This window comes from Phallusia mammillata, chromosome 8 (assembly GCF_965637545.1).
Source record: "Phallusia mammillata chromosome 8, kaPhaMamm4.hap1.1, whole genome shotgun sequence".
Classification (NCBI taxonomy): domain Eukaryota; kingdom Metazoa; phylum Chordata; class Ascidiacea; order Phlebobranchia; family Ascidiidae; genus Phallusia; species Phallusia mammillata.
In genome coordinates this window covers 2,308,547-2,329,789 of record NC_137259.1, presented here as the reverse complement: position 1 = coordinate 2,329,789, position 21,243 = coordinate 2,308,547, and the positions used below count along the sequence as shown (strand labels likewise).

General features: G+C 36.3%; 3 protein-coding genes and 1 pseudogene across 4 annotated transcripts; 2 read left to right on the top strand and 2 right to left on the bottom strand.

Moving 5' to 3' along the window:
• Positions 1–7: 7 nt before the first annotated feature.
• On the top strand, positions 8–1,583 carry LOC145203989 (uncharacterized). The gene has a single exon (XM_080076382.1). The coding sequence runs from the start codon at positions 420–422 to the stop codon at positions 1,416–1,418; it is 999 nt and encodes a 332-aa protein (XP_079932508.1). The 5' UTR covers positions 8–419; the 3' UTR covers positions 1,419–1,583.
• Positions 1,583–12,892, top strand: LOC145203979 (outer dense fiber protein 2-like). Its single transcript, XM_080076371.1, has 18 exons — positions 1,583–1,741; positions 1,808–1,951; positions 2,402–2,590; positions 4,185–4,250; positions 4,670–4,791; positions 5,106–5,235; positions 5,587–5,712; positions 5,974–6,111; positions 6,475–6,606; positions 7,089–7,324; positions 7,642–7,788; positions 8,226–8,415; positions 8,720–8,854; positions 9,276–9,374; positions 9,968–10,150; positions 11,100–11,213; positions 11,306–11,398; positions 11,791–12,892. Exons 1-18 carry the CDS (start codon positions 1,655–1,657, stop codon positions 11,971–11,973), a joined length of 2,514 nt encoding a protein of 837 aa, XP_079932497.1. The 5' UTR covers positions 1,583–1,654; the 3' UTR covers positions 11,974–12,892.
• LOC145203987 (decapping and exoribonuclease protein-like) lies at positions 11,400–16,353 on the bottom strand. The gene is made up of 2 exons (XM_080076380.1): positions 15,360–16,353; positions 11,400–13,627 (listed from the first exon to the last, which is right to left on the bottom strand). The coding sequence occupies exons 1-2, from the start codon at positions 16,155–16,157 to the stop codon at positions 13,289–13,291; spliced, it is 1,137 nt and encodes a 378-aa protein (XP_079932506.1). The 5' UTR covers positions 16,158–16,353; the 3' UTR covers positions 11,400–13,288.
• LOC145203986 (serpin B3 pseudogene) lies at positions 16,214–21,174 on the bottom strand (annotated as a pseudogene). Its single transcript, XR_013853432.1, has 2 exons — positions 20,870–21,174; positions 16,214–20,815 (listed from the first exon to the last, which is right to left on the bottom strand). The product of XR_013853432.1 is annotated as a serpin B3 pseudogene (transcript).
• Positions 21,175–21,243: the final 69 nt, after the last annotated feature.

Here is a 21,243-nt window from a genome sequence, read left to right as displayed (position 1 = left end):
CAATACAAAAGCTAACATCAATAACAACGTGATTACTCATGCGTGGCAAAGTTTTTCTAACAGCTGGTTCTCTCGACCAATCAAATCTCTTCTTTGGGCGTCATGTTACATTTTTAACCTTTTCCTTTCGTTCAAATTAATTTCCTCGGTAAAGGCGTTGACGTTTTGTTGTGAAAGCGTTTCAGGCGTCTTTTTATGTTATTTGGAAGGCTAGCCTGATAGATTTCGCGAAGATATTGTGATTTTTAACATTACCACTCGAGTTTTGGCACAAAATTGAAAATTTTTAATTGAAATATTTTGACAAACGGATTTGTTAAGATGCTGGAGCAAAGTAGCTCGTTACACGAGAAATTTACATGAGATAAAGTAGATTGCATTTGTGTAAAAATGTTTTCACATTTTTTTATATTTGTACTATGACTAAACAAATAATATTGTGTTGTATTCCTTATTTGTTAGACATGGCAGTTGAAACTAAGAAACCATTTGTATCAGCAATCGAAAGTTTGCGTAGTTTATATTCCTCACTGTGGGACATAAATGAGCAACTTCTCCAGCATGAAGATTCAAATCCTGATCCAGGAATCAATTACACAAACCTCAAATTGGAAATCAAACACCGACGTGACAGTTTTGCGGAATTAACAAGTTATGCTTTATTTCTTACTCAATTCAGCAAGCCCATTGACAGCTGGGTAAGCATTGATGATATCAAGGCCAAAGTCAGAGAGTTATCTGAAAGCGTCCAGAGCGACTATATGCGCCATGAGAGATGTGAACAACATGAAAATAAGATGATTGAGTTCCTCGCTGAAACATGGGAGCAAATTAATCAATTGTCGTCATTTGACGAAGCTGAAACCGAAGTTCAAGCAAAAACTGCTAAATGTGAAGAACTAAATAAATGTCTAAAGGACATAGAAGGTATTTTTGGAGGAAAAGAAATTAACAAACTAAAAATTGAACAGCTCATTGCAGAGCAAAAAGAAAAGTTGGAAAAATTAAAATTGGATCTCGACCTGCTAATGTATGCTTCACAAACAACTGCCAAACCTATGGATTCTGAAGAGTTAGATATTTTGTGCAACATGCAGCGCAAAATGAATGATAAAATATCTAATGTTGAAACTGAAGATGAAAAATTGTTGCGACAACACGAAGAGCTACTAGGGGTAAAAATTCTTGGCAATTCTCCTGATTGTGAAATTTTACGGCTCTGCTATACAAATAACGATGAGCCAAAGAGCTGTGATGTAAAGTTGATTTATGACGTTAGGAAAAGTCCAAAAAAGTTGGTTGACATAAATATTGTTGATTGTACTGTTGATGCCGCTGACCTAATACTCACAGCCATTCAAGTCAATAGTTTTTATGAAGTAATACCTGAACTAATTGAGCGTTTATATTCAAGTTAGGACTTTGTTGTGTGTATGTTTTTGTCAACATTTGCTTCAAGCATGCTGCAATATGTTCTGCCTTAATGTTTCTTTGTTATTATATTTCAACCTTTGTTGATTAACGTGTTCTTTTGTATATGTTTGCTAACTCGTTTTTTTGTTTTTGTCATTTTTTTCAGAAAATATGCAGTTCATTTGATTAATTTTATAAATACTGATTTAATTTTCTGGATATTATTTTGGTAAAAGCAACTATGTCTTCCCCGATTCATGTCCATGTTCAAGACAATACTCCACTACATGTACATGTGAAAAAACCAAAGAAAACTGAGTTTAAAGAGGTACACATGCTGTTATATGCAATCTACACAAATCTTCACATTTATTTCTAATTGTGTTTTCCATAGTCACAGCCTGCTCGGTCGTCTAATGCAAGACACAGTGTAAGAAGTGGGCCAAGAGGAAAACTAAAACCCATAAATGATCCTTGGATTCCAGCACCTGGTAAAACAAGCATTAGAGATCGACTCGACAAGCAATATAAATGGGAGGTGGGTAAATTATGGAGCTAATATTGTTCATGCAAATCAATTGCAATTTTTTTGAAGGGTCTTTTTTGAAGGGCACATACACACTGTTTATTATCAACAATATTGTTACTGAAAAATAATGCAAGCTGATGTTCATCTATTTCTGGTCATACAAAAGTCCTTAATATTTTTAGGTTTTAACTTGCATTTTTTTACTAGAACTATTTTCAACTGTAAACTGCCTGTATAAGTACTCGTAGAATCATTTTGTTGCACTATATATCATTAATAGTTGTGACTTTGTTGGATGGGTTGGATGACTTAAGATAAATACTACTTGTATGATCAAGACCTCTTGTGTTATTACAAATAATCAAAATGATTTTGCCACAAAGACCCAGAGTATGGATTGTGTGCTTGAAAAAATTCTCAAAATCACAGGCAATGTATATACTTGTATGTTGTCTATAGTCCACAAGATCCCAATTGGAAGTAAATGCTCCTCAACATCTTGATTTGAATCTTCATCCCAGTGATGAGATTCCCATGAAAGCAAGTGATTTATCAACTGAGGAGGATTCACGCCTTCGTGCTCATCTAAGTGAATATGAACGCAAAATTGAAAATCTTATGTCCGAAGTTGGGACATTGAAAAATGAGGTAAACCATCAACAAATGTTTGATTATTTCCGTAGGCAGCATAAAAATCAACATTATATTTATATTTGTAGCTTTTTCTAGGCATGTTATTTTGTAGTTTAAACTGTTACAAATTGCAACTAGTTTGAAATTTATTTTCACAGGTCAGGAATTATGAAGCCATGATTTTACAGAACAGACAGTCTCGTTTACATATCAGTCCCACCACAGGCATTTCTGATTTATGGTGAATTTATAAATTACAGTGTATACAATTGGCATACGCTCCTTTAATAGCAAATGGTGCAAACTTAGTGTCAATTATTTTAGCTATGGTGACAAGAACACCAAAAGTGGAGAAAAACAACACTTCAAGCTAAACCATGTAAGATGTTTTAAACCAATAAAGGAAAAAAATCCAGTTGACGAAAGGGTTAATAGAGCTCTGAGCAATCTGCTACAAGCAAGCTATAAAAAGGAAGACATGTCAGTCAAGAAACTGGTTAAACCTTTGCCTGTTATCAAAGAACATTGTGAAAACAGTTACAAGCCTCCCGGCCAGATTTCAGATTTAATAGGCCCAACATCATCAAAAAGTGACCCTCTGGTATTTTTAGAAAGGTAAACACGAGTTTTTAACAAGTTTATAGAGCTCTTCTGGCAAATGTATTTTTATTCTCACGTTTCAACGTCCTATACAGGTCGTCTTCATCAGGGTAAATAACACTGAATGCGACTAGTCTGAGTTTTTCACTATGATTTATTAACTAGTTGCAAGGATTTTGTTTTTGTAAAAGTTCACATAGAACAGATTTTGAGAAGAAAGGCAAGCTACCAGATTCAGATTTCAAACATTCTCAGAGCAGCAGACAGCTTGGCCAAAAGGTAAGACAATGGTTAGAGATTATTATACATCATTGTGTAGCAGAATTTAAAATAACTCTCTTCTTAAATGGGAGCCATGCAGCCATCTGAAATTTATTGTTTTGTTATTTCATGATAGTCTTTGTCAAATATGTTTAAGTTTTTTAGCATTAAACAAGATATTGTATCAAATTTTAATGTATTGTCCAAACAGTAATATGTGAATGTTAAAGATGTGTTTGTTTGTGATTATATGAGGCAACTTCTTCAGGTCTCATTTCGATCACCGCTTACAGACCAACTTGACTCTGTCATTAACTTAAACAAGTCAGAAACAAGTGGTGTCTTGTCAGTGGACGACTGGCAACGTGGCAGCAGCACGCCACAAAAACAAGACAAGGTCTAGTTTTTCAGAAGTTGGCAAAAATTTTGACAAAAAACACAAAACAGTTTTTTTGCAAGAAGTTGGTAATAGTTTTGACAGAAACCCGAAAAGTGTGTTAAAATGCAATGAAAATGGTTGTTCAAACATTGTACAGCAGAGTATCAATAGCCATCAGCACTTAGATTGTTGTTGACTGTCAACATAATTACCTTGTTTTGAACACAAACAACCTAGAATCAAATCAAAGTTGTGTCAACATAGCAGCCTTTTGTGGTAGATGTTTTCATGCCCAACCTCATTCATGTAACATAATTCGAAAAACTTTTTGTTCTGATCATTTAGGTGTGTGTGTGTAAACTTTTGTAGATGGAATTGAAGAAAATTGAAGGAGAATTGGAAAGAAAAGATGAACAATTAGAGGCTTCACATGCTGTAAGTATATTCTGTAATAACTAGTGATGGGACAATCGCAGGTTTTGAAGCGAGTACTGATACCAAGTACCGTGTGTACGTGTACTGAGTGCTTAAATATAGCGTTGTACTTAGTTGTATATCACTAGCTAATTTATCTGCCATGGCACACACACATGCAGAAACATGTGATTTCCAACCGATAGCGAAAAAAAAATATGTAACCTGGCAAACTTTTTCCCGATTTTGTGCTGTCCCAAGCTAATATTGGCAAAAAGTTGCCTGTATTCTTATAGTGTAAATCAGGCTTTGGTATTGAACATTGGTCTTGAAAACTGAGGGAAATATTTTGCTACCGAGCACCGGGTACTCGTTCCATTGCTGGTGATAACTGAAAATGAACCTTGCAAAAATTATTTGAACACTGTTAACAATTTTAGGCACTTGAAGACAAAATGAAAGAGCTAAATTTCATCGAGCAGGAGTTTCAAGAAACTGAAAAAGAAAACATGAGACTGCGGAAAAGTGTAGAAAATTACCAGGATACCATGGCAACTAGTTTGTGAGTAAATAACACAAAACAATGAATACAATGTAGTTACTAAGTCACAGATGACATGCAAGCTTCTACAATTATTGGACATATGCTTTACTAACAACTTTTTGTGGGGGTTTTCAATGTTTTGGAACCTTTTTTTTCAGAATATTCCCAAGGTTTGCAAAATGCTTTATTCATATTAACAACTTCATTTTAAGTGTAATCAGAATGTCCAAGACATAGACCATCTATTTGTAACTTGAATGTTGTTACACAAGCCACTCAGAATTTCAAAATATCCAAACCAGTCAATGTAGCATTTTCATTTTGCATTACAGGAAGGAAGTTGGCAATCTACCAACCGATAAAGACTCCCTCCTTCATCAGCTTGTTGAGGTGGAGGTCAACGGTACAGAAGCAGGAAAACAAGTTGCTGCACTTCGAGATGTTGCATCCAGATTAAAATATGTAAGCTTTTTATTTTGTTACAGAACATATAGACTTGAATATTTGCTTTGTAAAAAACGTTTTTGACAAAAAAAAAGAAATTTCCATACTGTATCCTACACTTACAACAGTCACCAGTCATTGATAAAAATAGTAAAATATGTTTTTTTAGTACATATATAACTGTTCTATTTTACGTTTTCTTCTCGGTAAGGGTTTTAGTTGTGTTTATTCCACTTTTGGTACATATAAACCAGACATATATAGAAGGTTTGTAGTGTTTACAGTTTTCACGTAAGGGATAGTTATTTACTTAAGTATATAAGACAATGCAATAAATGCTGATAAACCACATGTATTGTCTTTGAACAGGAAAAACGTCTGGCAATTTCCGATGTGAATTTGCTCAGCAAACAACGTGATTTGTTATTACAAAAACTTGAACAGTTTGAAGCTTCCAATCGAAAAGTTCGACGTTTGCTCCAATCACAACACAAGGTACAGTATTTAATGTATCAAACTTAACACAGCAATTGGTTGAAAATAAAGCATGAAAAAGATAGCAAAAACGCAACGGTATTTATTGTGAGTAGTATTTTTGAACAAACTTCAAAATGCAACAAAACTACTTTGACCTTTTTCTTTATTTCTCAAATAAGTTGTAAAAAAATGTAAAAAAAAAATATATGTAAAAAATTAAATTGACAAGTTCAAAATCTTACACATTTTTATTAACTGTTTCTTTGTGTTGCTTTGCAGACCATCAGTGATGTTCAGAGATTGGAAGAACAAAGAGATATTTTGATGAAGAAGATGGCAGACTCTGACTCCGAGATCTTAAAGATGAGATCGGAGCTGATCCAGAGGAGGAACGATGTAGAACAACTCACAGCGCAGGTGAAATTGCAGTATGTCTCGCTTGAAAAGGAGCTTGCTTAAAACAAAACTACCAGAGAGCTAGTGTATGGAAAACACAACTTACTCTAACAATGACAACAGTATTTGTTGAACTGCGTGCAATGTACTCTCTACAACAGTGGTTCTCAACCGGGGGTCCGCGATTAGCTTGACAGTACCGAAAGGGGTCTGCAAAAGCAAAAAGGTTGAGATTGCTCTACAATGTCTTGTCACCAGCTGTACTGATGAGATTTTATAGGCTGACACAGTTTGCACTGTCTGCAGCTAACTTATGATTGTATCGCCATATTGTTTTATTTAATGAAGTAATTCAAATTTTTGACATATCTGTGTACTTTCTAGGTGTCAGAAGAGAAGAACCACGCCCGAACATTGAACGAACTCAACAAATCCGTTGAAGCGACCAGAGCACACTTGCAACGGGAATTGCGGGCCAAGGAAATGGAAAACAACAGACTACATGTTCAGTTGAAAGTAAAAACATATATTGATCATGTGTGTAGAACTATACACAGTCCAAGTATGGGCTTAAATTAAGCTGATTAAACTCAGTAAGCTCTTGCTTTATGTAAAATTCTCTTAACTTCATTCGTAACTGTCCGTTAAGCCGTTTGCGGCTTTTAAAAGTGAAATTGGCCTTATTTTTGTTGTTCAGGGTTTCAACATTAGGAGTAATAAAAAAACGGCCTTTTATAAAATAACCCATCGGTCTTGAAATTTGTATAAGGTTATGGGGTTGTGTTGTTGCAATGAAAGCTCCAAATATTTGTGAAGGTAGTAAGTAATATCGTTTGGTATTTATTTTATTTTATATTATTCTGCATGTACCTTTAACGAATTTCTCACGAGGATATGGCCTACTGTCCAAAAATTGTCGAAAATAAACGTAGGGAACAAAAAAAACTTGGTCTGTGCTAAAACTACACTTAATTGTCGTTTTTTTTTATTTGTCCCAGAACATGGAAAGAGACACAGAAGTCGCTCGTCGCGAGGCTGAAGAAATCACAGCAGCCGCGAGATCCGAGAGAGAGATGATCGCACGGGAGAAGGAGGGATTGAAGAAAGCCACAAGATCACAGAGAAACAGAGCGGAGAAGGCAGAGGATGAGATGAAGAGGATGGAGGAGAGGTTGGGAGACAGGGAGCGGAAACTGGAGGAAGCAAGATCACAAGCGGATGCATGGAGAGACAGGTGGGTTGGTGGATGATTTTAGTGATAGGTTTAGCTGATTATGTTGTTTTAAATGTGACTTTCGTGATGCTATTGAATAAACAGGCATAACATCGACAAACTAATAAACACATATAAATGAAAATGCACAAAGTTATAGTTGTAACTAGACCTATAGGGTCAGAGTCCGATTTGTTTTGGAAAATTGGGCCCCAAAGTTAGATTGCGCCAAAGTATTTTTTGAAATCAATCATGATTTGGGAACCTAATTTGAAAACATCTACATGCCACCTCTGCTACACTTTGTAATTGTTTAACTAAAATTTACGATCTTTCAGATATCAGAGAACAGCAGACGAGAAAGGACGTCTTGATGATCACGTTCAGTCCTTGGCTCAAAAAGCTTCTGACCTTGAATCAGTGTTAAGGTCGAACGAGATTATTGCTCAAACTAAAGAGGATGAATATAGAAGCAAACTTGACAAGTAAGAGGAGTTTATTCCTAGATAATGATAACAATAGGAGTTTATCTATTGGATTGCATACATAAACTTAATCTTTAGGGTTAGTGCTTTCCTAAAGCACTAACCCTTCGCGTGAAATATCAATTTAACGACACATTTCATAAAACATATTGCTAGAATGTATGTTTTACTATTCAATGCAGCAGCTGGTACTTAAAATTGTGGGATATAAGATCGTTTTTCCAACTATGTATACATCTTGCATGCAGTTTTTGCATTTCGATTTTACCACATGGTCAAGTCTTAAAACCGTTTATTAGGGCTAGGCAATTAGATAATCGAATGTAGATTTAACGAAATAGTAGTGTTTTATATGCTACGCCTAATTTCAGTCATGCCTTGCCTTTTTTGTGACATTAAAAATTCACCAATTTAATAAAGGATATGATTATTTTTAGATTGATGTCTGACAACAGCGGCTGTCGATCAGACGCTGAACGAAACAAGACAGATTGTGCGCTAGCCGAGGAGAGATCAAGACAAGCACAAAAAGAAGCCGCGAATTTGCGCGCCGAAATCCGGCAGAGGGAGTCGGTTGAGGCTGATCTACGTACCCAACTTCGCAAAGCTAAAAACGAAGCCGAAGAGGTAAAGTTTGTAACTTTGAAATGACTACTTTAGTAATAGATCAAAACCATCAACGGCAGCATGGCTTAAACCAGGGTGGGCAACCTGCGGCCCGCGGGTCACATGCACTTAAATTTCAAATGTAGCCTACTGGCAAACGAGTCCAATTATTATATTTTTTTGAGCAGATAAATGCGACCGGTGCTATTTTTCTGCGATCTGAGAATATATATTTTTCTGCGATCTGACATATATATATACACTTGTATATCACTTGTAACTTTATGTCATTTGCAGAAGTAAATTATCGTGTTTTGATTTTTAGGCTCTTCTTACGGCGGAAAGAGTGGAGAGGAACTCTCGTAGGATGAGAGATGATGGCAATAACGAAATTGAACGGGTTCGCGAACAGATGCTAGATAGGATGAGAGATCTGCAACCGCTACCCGAACTGCTCAAGGTAGAATACATGGAGCCAATTTGTGAAACGAGTTTATTATTGGCTTGAATTGCATGCAGAAAAATACGTGTTTTGCCTTAAACCAGTGTTTCCCAAACTTTTTACCCTGAGGTGCACTTAGAAAGTAACCTTAACTTCGAGGTGCACTATTAATTTAAATATGGAAAAAGTAATAAGAAAACTTTACGATTATATAATGTAAGTTTTTCGTTAACTTCTGGCGTCCTGTTTACGCACCGTTGCCTTAAATGCTTGACAAAAGCCCTGTTTTTGCAGTGTTTTCAACCAAAGCCGATTTTTGCATTGTGTTTGTCGTAAGGATATAAAGATCGGTTTGGTCCACAGTATGTCAAGTAGCAGTGCCCCTTGACATAAAAACAGCAAATGTCGATACGAAACAAATTGTTGTTTTTTGATGCAGGAAACAGAAATGAAGCTGCAAGACACTCAAGACAAACTTCATGTTTTTGAACAGAGGTCTGCCGAACAAACCAGAATTATTGCTGAACTTACAAACAAGGTATCTTATATTACATTGTTTTGAAATTTGTCCACAGGCAGACTTCTATACACCCACTAAAAAAACGTATAGTGTGTTGTGTGAAAAGTAAACAAAATGTATGTTTTTTCAAGGGAAGCTGCTGTCCACTGCAGATCGTGTAGTGTGCAAAAGTATTCACTACATGTCCGTTTTGTGGACATTTGTTGGCACTGTGTGGTTTCATATGAGTATACTTGACTATAATTTGCCTTTATTTAACTGGACATTTATAAATCATAGGGCGCCAGGCCAATTAAAGGCGTTATACCGAATCAAGTATGTCTCCCATGTATTCCAATATGGCAAGACATAGGCTAGAAAAATCTAGACTGTGGTGGGATTCGAACCACCGACAGGATGTTTCTAGTCTGTGCCTTGCTATATTGGAAGGCTTGATTCGGTATAACGGCTTTAATTGGCCTGGCGTCCTATGATTTATAAATGAGTATTCCGGTCTGCATGGACGCCTCAGGGCTGATCCCAGTATGAATGTATTCCTCTTAAGCTGAACATTTTTACATCGAAAAGCGCGGGATAAAAATTTCGATGAAAAAGTGAACCAACTTTTTCAGACGGAGGATCGCGCAGATGAAACGTCATCATTACGTCAACGGATCGTCGCCTTGAATGACGAGAACAGAGCTTTGGAAGCGAGATTGCAGATTCTGCAGGTTAAACTGGATGACCGGGACGTTAGAGTTAAGGAAACTGTCTTGGACACAGTGGGGAAGGATGAAAGAATTCAACAATTGCAAGTACGTGTTTAAGTAGCACGTATGTGTCTAATTGAAATGTAGGGTTGAAAAATGAGAAACTTATTGCAGTATACAGAGTAAAAATAAATTAACTTTTAAGTTGTGCTTGGTATGTAACAATATGGTTACGAACTCTGCGAAAAAGCAAGGATTCTCAACACGGGGTAGATTTTACATACTCTACTGTAAATAGTTTTAGCATTACGGAATTAGTGTTTGTAATAGTTGAATAAAGAAGCTCATTATCTCGAAAGCTGCTAAAGGATAAACTGGAAAAAAACGTGATAACTTCGGTCATAAAGTATGCCATCTTCCCAATCACCGCACACCAGGTTTATTAGTGGTTCAGTTGTTACTAACTGAACAACTTGTTAGGGCTTCAGCCGCTGGAAAATGCTCCTACCGTGGGTTCGAATCCCACCCCCGACTAGACTTTTCTACCTCATGTCTTGCCATATGTGTTGCATGACCGGTTGAGTCGGTATAACGCCTTCAAAAGGGCTAGTGTACCGTGATTGGTATATACGTGTGCTAAGATGTATACATTCATACTGGGATCAGCCCTGAAGCGTCCATGCATACCCCTCCTACGAAACTGACATGTGCAGCATACGAGGCTTGTGATTCGACTTTAGGCGGGCTCACCACTGAGCCTGTGTAGCTCAATTGGTAGAGTCCCGAAAAGACTCCTGTCGTGGGTTCGAATTCCCCTGCAGGCTAGATTTTTTGTCTGTGCCATGCCATAAGGGAATGCTAAAAGCAAAACGCCGGATTCGGTGTCACGCCTTCAAAGGGCCTGGCGTACTATGACTCAAATGTTAATGTGCCGTGACCGCTGCTCTGCATAAACGCTTCAGGGCTGATCCCAGTTATGAATGTATGTCCCAACGCTGTTATAGCAGCACGTTTTTACGAATTTTCTGTAACGCCTCCAATGTTTTGCTTTCAGCTGAAATTTGAAGAAGCCAACCACGAGAAAGTGAGTTTCAAACGTCAGTTGGAGGCAGCCGTTGCTGATTCCCGAAAAGCTGTTGAAAGTGAAGTGGAAAAAGCTGCAGCGAGGGTAAGTTACTGTTACTGCAATAAAAAGTATAGTTGTTACGTAAGTCAATTTCATTGCTTGACTTTCTTATTTGCATCATCATTATTTTTCAGGAACATGCTGCACAGGCAAGAATCATTGACTTGGAAACAACGATAACTAGGTTAAAAACTGACGTCGCATCTGCTAAGCGTTCCAAAGAAGATGTAAGTTTTGCTTTTTCTAGCTAAAGCAATGTTGTATTTGCCATTCATGGTACATGTCGTCATTAGCACATTGGCGAAAATTGACATTTTAATTTTACAAATCAAGAAATATCCACCATAAAACAAATTGTAGAAAAATGCAGAAAGCAGTAACAATAACAAAATGACAATAGCGTAACAATTTTAACATACAATCCAATTTTCAGTGTATGCTATTTTATTAAACAAACCCTAAAATCATAAACCGTCCTTTTGATCAACTTTTAACGTCTAATTCTGGGGGTCTTTATTGGGGCAAGCAAAAGGACAGTTTATGGATTATGCGTGGTGACAACAGTATATTGATTGAAACCACAACTCATTGTAACAAATAATTGTAAAACTCTCAACAGTCTGAAAGAAGGAATCAAAGCAAACTGCAGGACGCCAAAGACAGACTCGAGCAAGCTGAATCAACAAATCGTTCCATGCGCAATTATGTCAACTTCCTCAAAACCTCGTACAACAATGTATTCGGTGGCGATGCATCCTTTACCTCCACTCCTGTTCGGGGAGCAGACAGATCTCCATTCTAAGTTACTGAGACAAAGTTTTCGGGAGTTTTTGTGGCAGTTTAAGGCAAGAGCAATGTTCAGGATTTTTACTGTGGTCTGATACATTGTTTCTTAACCTTTTTACTTCTCTGGCTATTTCCCACATTGTATTCTAAGTGGACTCATTAGAAATGTGTATAAATGAAAATAGCAAAAAGTCTAGAAAAAATTTGTTAGTCATTAGGTATTCAAGGCCCACAAATTTTTTTTTCTGGTTTATTAAAATTTCAGTTGGAAAATACTTCTATTCAAAGACATGATTACTTTTATCCTGGCTTAAACAGTGTTCTGCAGCATTGTAGTAACAAAGAAAAACAAAAAAATCTATTTTCAAGAGTGTAGAAATGTTTTGAACTTTATGCATGTGATGTTTCACATAATAACTACTTGAAAAAAGTTAATTTTGTCAACTTTTTAACTATTATCTGGAAATGTTCCAGAAAACACTCTTGTGGCAACCTCAAAGAAGTTTTCTATTGTGTTATTCATGACTCAGAATAATCTCAAGTTGTGAAAAGTTACTGCATAAACACAAGTTACTTAAGGAATTAACACAATCCCTGCCCCATAAACCAGTGTATAATGTTTACACAACTTTACATCCTTCCAAAATAGGCTTTGCACGAATTTTTATTGCTTTGTAAACTGACTTTTGTACCTTCTATTGTTAGTAGTAGCTTTAGTTCACAAACTTGTAAAACAATTTTCATGCAGTCCTAAATAATTTGTCATCCCAGTATATTATATTGCATTCATTTTTATGGGAATTGGTTGACACTGACACCGTCCAAAACATTATGTATGTTTTGTCATGTCAAGTAACGCTAATTTGTTTTATGCATAAATCGTTCAGCACGGAGTTTTAGTTTGCTGAAGAAAATATATTTTGATAAATATCGTGTCTGATTTATGTTAAGGAGCAGAGCACAGCTTATATAAAATTCTAAAAGGTGACAGTTTTGTTACAATAACATGTAGGCATATTGTTATGAAATTAAAAAGCTAATTTCGCTAAAGGTTGGCAGCAAGTAAAAATAAAATCAAATAGTAGCAGGATATTAAACCCTTATGCAAATGAAAACTGTTGAAGAAATAAAGTTTAAAATTTTCAGTGGTACTAAATACCACATGCAGAAAATCATAATTTTGCGAGATTGTAAGCGTGCTTACAGCAAGAGCTATTGGGTTTGGTACTTAAATGAACCTTATAACCTGATTTTAGACTCCATTTTGGGGTCTATATTCTCACATTTCAAATAGTGACATGCAGTATTTAGTACCATGCAACTTTTTGGTATCACTTCTTCATTTTATCAATATACCACTGAGGTAGAAACCCATCTTTGCATGAGTTACTGCTTTCACACCTTATGCATGGATTTCCAGGTTCAAATGTTAAAATACACATATCACATAATTCTTGCTGTTGGTAGAATCTCTTAATACAACTAAGGATTCTATCTAAAAAAGTCAAGCAAGTTTTCCAGTTCCATGAATTGTGCAAATTTTCAGCTCGCTGGGGAAAAATCTCAGTCCTAAAGTTTTCAATGTGACTCACATAGCCGTTGTCGTCACGGAAACCACAGATTATTTGTGGGATTCCAGCCAAATAGGATTGGGCCCACCACTTCAAGGCCTGCAACATACATTTCATAAGTATGTGAAATTGGAACGGTTTAAATCAGGGGTGTGCAACCTGCGGCCCGCAGGCCAAATGCGGCCCGTTGATAATGGTTGTGCGGCCCGCGTAGACGCTGGAAATTTCTAATTTACTGGCAAACGAGTCCAATTATCATATATTTTTGAGCAGATGAATGCGCTTGGTGGTATTTCTTGGCGCCCTGGCTGTAATGCGGTTATAAATAAATGCGACTTTTACTTGTTAACTCAATATAAGCATATTTGGTATGCAACAAAGTAAAAATCACTTTGTGTTATCCGAAGTTGCAGCCTGCGATCTAATCATGGTAATTGTATTTGGCCCCACAGTGACAAAGGTTGCACACCCCAGGTTTAAATTATGAATCTATTAAGATGGTCAAATAGTCAAGCAAACATCAATGTTGTGAAATACATTACTGCTAATACTTTTTGTTAACATGGTTTTTTTAAAGGAAAGGATGAGTAAAACCAGATTTAAGTAAGTGCTTTTATTATGAAGATTATAGCATGGTTCAGTAATTAAGCCAGCAGCAATGCATATTGCAGTGCTCTTCAACCGGGTATACTGTATACCCAAGTGTATACCACATTAAAATTAGGGTATACGATTTAAGAAAGGTATACGAAGGGAATACAACTGAGGTCAGTGTTACAAAACGTCGCTATTTTTATGAAACGCAAGAAGACATAAAAGCACCTATGTGAGTTTGACCTGCTTGTTGTAAATATTATTTCGTCAGGTTAGGATTGTCGCGCCAATAATGTGAATTATGAAGCAAATAAGCACATACCTGGAGTATCTGTTAAGGTTGAACAATGTACTTTCTGAAATTTTACTTTTAATATTCCTGGAGTAAAGGATTGCGAATACAAAAAATTGAGAACACGTCAACACCACACCACATAAAAACAAGTCAACACCACACCACATGTCCAAATCGCTAAAAGAATGCAGCAACAAGCCAGCCATTAAATTAACTTCTTGCGTTTACACACTTTTGTATGCTAAATTTCCTGGACGTAGCACAGGAGGTGCACAACCTTTCCGCTGTGACGGCCGCATCGTAAATCTTTATTAACAGTGCCTGATAGCTAATTTAATTTCCAGCTTGTTGCGTAGAACAGTCTAGGGTTCAGACTTTACTGTTTATAACGTCACCATCTAAATTGTGACGCTAATGATGCCGGTTTTCACATTGTTTACCCATAATAGGCTTACAAAAAGTCTCAAGCATGCGGCTTCTGGGCTGTTAATATTTTTTCCAGCCCCTCAAACTCGCCACCAGGCAAGTACCTATTGGTAGACTGTTAGTTTCTGTGCACATTTATAAATTGCTATGTGTGGGGTATACAAAGTTGCTCAAAAATTATAAAAGGTATACAACGGGGAAAAAGGTTGAAGAGCACTGGCATATTGTAATGCTGTGTTGTAAATTATTGTGTTGATTGTACTTTTCTTTATCGTAGCTTTTATAAATTTTAATCGCATTGGTTGCTTCCTGCAAGACATTTAACACTTAAACATAATGTAACACCACATACATCAATAAAAATTTCCACCATTTCCAAAAAATAGCTGTATATTATACAGTTAAATTTTGTACAGAAAAATAATAACTGTAAGTAAAAATAGGAAATAAACTTATGCCAGACAGACCACAATTATGTAATTGGCCAAAAAAATGAACAGATAAAATTTTACCCACTTTATATCTGTAAAAGTTTTCCTCCTGGCGTTTCGAGGTGAAAACTCTACTCGTTTTCAACTCAATGTAGCAATCAGGCGGTGACAAGACTTCAACAGGTTCGCAACAATCCACTTCAGCTCCGTAAATCAATGAATGTCGGCCATTTAGTCTGCTCCGAAGGACAGAGCAAAATGCCATATTGGTGTTAATAACAGTTTCACAGGCTGGTAACGGCAATTCAGGTTCTGAGCCAGGTTTAGGAAATGGACCAGTCATATAACCTTCGAAACGGACACCCCAAAAGGTCATTGTTTTCTCACGCAAAGTCATTTGCTTTTTGCGCTCTTTTGCTGCTTCTGTTTCAATTTCACTAATATAAATAGTATCACCGAGTTTCTGTGCAGCCATCATCCAACCGTCGCGGTTTTCATAAGGAGTGCACATAAACTTTGTTAGGTGTCCACGCCAAAGGACAAAGTCAGGAAAATTTCCTATTGTGTGATGTGAAGAACTTCTACCTTCATCTTTATGTACAAACCGATCCTTATTTATTTGCATCCACATCAGAAGATGGTCCAATCTCTCTTTTACGTCTTCATCACGTTTTACGAAGCGCTCAGTTTCGAAGCCATCATTTAAATTGAAGTTTAGCTTTTTGTTTCTTGAAACTTTTGGCATCACAAGACAGGTCATTTGCCGTCGATCATGATGAAACAGTCGTTCGCCATCTAATGAGAATCTACCAACTTCTGTGGGTTTTCTCAAAAAACTTTGTTCACCATTTTCAGGTTTTAATAAGTCAGATATATTTAGCATTTTACTTAAATTGTGCAAACATGTTACGTTAGGTTTTAAAAATGTCTGAACAAGTCTTGAAAATTCTTAGGGTTTATTCTCTGTACAATGAAACAAGCAGATATATTACACATTTTAAAAATGACGTTACGTACACAACCACAGCCATTTGGCACAAAAATTGTCTGAATTTTGCATAATCCAGGTAAGAGCGTAAAAACACAAGATTTACCAATTTACTATGGTGGTGAAGTTATTGCAAAACAATGATGGAAAAACACCCAAAAACAAGTTTGTCCATTGAACATTGTTCAAAAAAATGTATGTACTATGGATGGTGAAAAAACCTCTAAGAATATGAAGGCAGTGTGTTAAAAACTTAAAGCGATGGTTGTCAATGTGAGACATATTAAGTTTTTGTGGTTATAAACACCTAAAAACACAATTAAAAGCAAAAAAATGTCACAGAGATCTTGCAAATTTTATTTATTTACCATGTAGGCAGGGTGCTAAAAAGTGCTATGTCTAGGTGAAAAAGAAACATATTAAAAGGTAAAAATAGGGCAAATATAAAACAGATAATCAGACAACACGATGTACAAGTATTCTAAAAATTTTACTCTATTAGTACAGCAATATAGTGCAAGTTGCAAATAACACTATTATATAGAATACAGTAAATCTACAACTGGCAAGCATGAATAATAAAAAAGCTAACAAGTACATGTATACAAATTTAAAACGAATCTCATGCGCATATTTTTTTTAGAAGAACTGTACAAAATGCGTATTGCGCGTAGGCATCAAGTTATAAGGACTTTTCCTACTGTGGTCTTATGCAGTTGAACACTTGGAGTATATAAACTTATGCAATAGAAAACTTACAAGTCATGTCCGTTCTTACTCATGACGTCACTGCGAATATTAGGTCATTTACGTTACAGAACTTTAATGAATAGAGAACTTTACTGTGCACGAAATAACATTAAAACACTAGAAGGGTGGCTCAGCATATATTGCCAAAGCACATACACTACCTACACTTTATTTATAATTGGCCCCATATCAGCCACTGTCATAACCATAGTTGTTTCTGCAAGCAGAAACTCATGGGTCCCCAACATATGCAAAGTTGAAAATAATGCATTTTGTAAAACAACTATGACAAATTTTGCTGCTATCTGTTTAAACAGGGCGATAAAAAAGTCTACAGACATATGCTATATGATGCTATACATGCTATATGAGGTACAAACTCTGCAGGTCACATTCTATTCTTTGCAAAATTTGACCATTTTAGGGGTCAAAAAGGGGTAATGGCTTCATGGTAAAACTTAACAATCAACACCTCATAATGGCAAAGTACGGAAATGGTCTAAGTTTTATAATACTGTCTAAAAGGGTAACCTTTTTAAGGGGATAATGGTGTAACTGATGGGACTGCAGGGCAAAACTTGAAATTTGACACCTAAAAATGACATACATAGTCCACAAAATGCCAAGCAATGCGACCAATGTTCAGAAATTACACCCATTTAGGGGTTACTGGGGTGAAGGAAGGGCTCACAGGTTAAAAGACATCATTGAATGATGCAATTGACACCCAAATAAGGCAAAATGAATAAACTGTTCCAATTTTATGCAATTTGGACATTATTTAAAAAAAACTAGAAGGGTGGCTTAGCACATATTGCCCTTGCATATACACTATAACACATATTTTCTACACTAATTTTGTATTAGGTCCCATATCATCCATTGTCTTTTATAACCTTGGCTGTTTCTGCAAGCAAAAACTCATGGGTCCCCCACACATGCAAAGTTGTAAATAATACATTTCAAGAGATAACCATGAGAAAGTCGGGTGTTGTAAGGTAAAACACAGTGATTGGTACTGTGCCTGAATAAATATGCTATATGGAGAACAAACTATTCAAATTCAGTCCATTTATACATTTTTTAAGGTTTTTCTATTTTATGGTCTATCTGAGAAAAAAAGTGTTAAACAGTGAGAAAATAGGCTAAAACACAACAATCAGCTCCTATAACACAAATCAGCGTGAATTGCACGTGACTGTTGGGGGCTAGTGGAGTAAATGATAGAGCTACAGGATTGAACCCAACAATTAACACCTATAAATATTGCACTGTACAAGCTCTCCAAATTTCATTTAATTCAGACATAGTTTGAAAAATTGACCCATTTTGGGGGGCTAGTGGGGTAAATGCTGGGGCAACAGGGTAAAACACAACATTATACACCTATAAATGCACACTCTACAAGCTGTCCAAATTTCATTTAATTCTGACATTGTTCAAAAATTTACCCATTTTGGGGGGCTAGTGGGGTAAATGTTGGGGCGACAAAGTTGAACATAACAAACAACAACTATAAGTAGCACACTCTATAAGCTGTCCAAATTTCATCCAATTCGGACAATGTTTAACAAATTCACCCTTTTAGGGGGCTAGAGGGGTAAATATTGGGGCTACAGGGTTAAACACAACAATTGAAACCTAAAAATGACAAATTATACAAGCTGTCAAAATTTCATCTAATTCCGACAGCGTTTAAAACACTCACCCATTTTAGGGGTTAGTGGGGTAACTGATGGGGTTTAAAACCCAAAAGTATAAAATATGAAACCACAATGACCCAATCAACAGTCATGTAAAATTTTATCCAATTCTGACAATGTTTAACATTTTGACCACTAGAGGTGTTATTAGCAACATTCGGACGTCATAAGGCTGTTAAGTGTCAACTGCAAAACATCCTCGAACAAACCCACAAACACTGGTAACAAATGTCTGGTTGCCTTTATAACACCTCAGAAAACTAACATTTGTGGTGTGCACCAACAACATTTTACACTTTGATGGCTAGCAGAAAACTAACGTTTGTGGTGCGCACCAACAACATTTTACATTTTGGGGGCTAGCGGGGTAAATACTGGGGTTGTCATGACAAACGAAGCAGATGGCACATCTGCACAACCATATCTACCATCTGTGAAAGTTTCATCTAAATTCACCAAAGATTTCATGGCAAAATGGGGTGGACAAGCTTCAGGGAAGAAAAGAAAAAAAAAGAAAAAAAAAAAAAAGAAATCGAGTAAAATCAAAATGTGTCCCCTTCAGGGAAGGGGACCCATAATTACCCATTTTACCAAGTCAAACCAAACCAAACGGCACGTCTATATGACCATATCTGCTTGTGAGAGTTTCATCCCATATTCATCAAAGATTTGTTGCCAAAAGTGCATGGATAAACTTCATTGCAGAAAAAAGAAAAACAACTGAGTGAAACCAAGATGATTATTGCAAAATTATTGTTGTAACTTTTATGTGGCAATAAAAAGCATATTGCAAAAAAGAAAGCCTGATAAAAGATGCCAAAAAAAGCCAAATCAAAAAAAGATGTGATTATGATGTAATACAAAGATCATGACTGCCCCCGTCTTTTCAGACACTGCTTAAACGCCCACAAAAGAGAGCAGTCTGTGTTGGTTCACGCATCAGAAAAAACATGAATGGATGATCACAAGTGACTCTTTTTTTCTTTTTTGGTGGTAACCAACATGAACCCCTTGGGGCTGCGGCAGTTGCAGCAGCAGCCTCAGTACCTTCTTCATCAACTTCAATAAATGCTTTGTGAGCAACTTTTGAAACATACAAGCCTTTCTGGGGTGAGATTCCTTTCAGATTGGCTGAACCATCATCAAAAACATCATTTATGCCAAGTTTCTTCAAAGCATCAACCAAATCAAATTCTTGTTCCAATTTCATTTTTGGGACTTTCAACTTAACTTCTTCACTTGAGAACTGGTTGATCATTTTCAAAATCCAACCAGGATTTATCTTTTTCTCCAATTCAGCCAAGCCGAATTTGTCTTCCGGAAGCACTATCACCATGGAGACACCATGACCTCTGTAGGGCAATTTCACAAGCTGAGCCTTCAAATCCATGTCCTCAGTATATTGATAATAACCTGAACGAAACATCATATCAACAGACACAGTTTTTCCAGGTTTGACAAAAAAATTAGCTCTTGTAGTTTCTTCAACCTCAAACTCGTCCTTCCATTTCCCTTGAAAACAAACAGCATTTGCCAACACTAATCGAGTATGACTATTTAGTGACCCTTGAGGCAAAATATTTTTGATTTTGCCCATAGTGTTTTCCTGCACCCAGGAATTAATATACTCTGTTGCATTTTCAGCATTTCCCATAAAGTCCCGACTTTCAATGGTTGCATCATAAAATTTTTCACAATTTTTTGTAAACTCTGTATCCAAACTAAATGTTGCTTCTGGAAATAATTTATTAACCACTTTAAGATTGACGAAACGTTCGGCTGATTTGACACCAGCTAGAATTTTTGCAACCCCTTCATGTAGATTTGAGTCACAAACATCAGAAAACCCAAGTCCTTCCTTTAGTTGTTTAGCTGTGTTTTCCCTTGAACCAAGCAAGACCATCGACATTACTGCTGAAATGCTGTAAGGAGAGAAAAACAAATTTTCTTCACCAGTTTTCAGTTCATTGTAAAGATCCAAGCAAAATTTCAGGTTGCCTTCTTTAAGTGATTCTGCCATGATTTTCATGAAACAAAAGTTCAGGACATAAAAAAACTTTACTAGTAAAATATACGATAGCTAAGAAATCTGCATCAAACCTAAAAGAGAATTTAATTAATAGGTAAAACCTATTGTGTGATGTGAAGAACTACCTTCATCTTTATGTACAAACCAGTCCTTATTTATTTGCATCCACATCAGAAGATGGTCCAATCTCTCTTTTATATCTGCATCACAGTTTATGAATCGCTCAGTTTCGAAGCCATCATTTAAATTAAAGTTTAGCTTTTTGTTTCTTAAAACTTTTGGCATCACAAGGCAGGTTATTTGCCGTCGATCATGATGAAACAGTCGTTCGCCATCTAATGAGAATCTACCAACTTTTGTGGGTTTTCTCAAAAAACTTTGCACACCATTTCCAGGTTTTAATAAGTCAGATATATTTAGCATTTTACTTAAATTGTGCAAACATGTTATGTTAGCTCTAAAAATAGCTAAAGGAAACTTTTTACAATTCTTAGGGCTT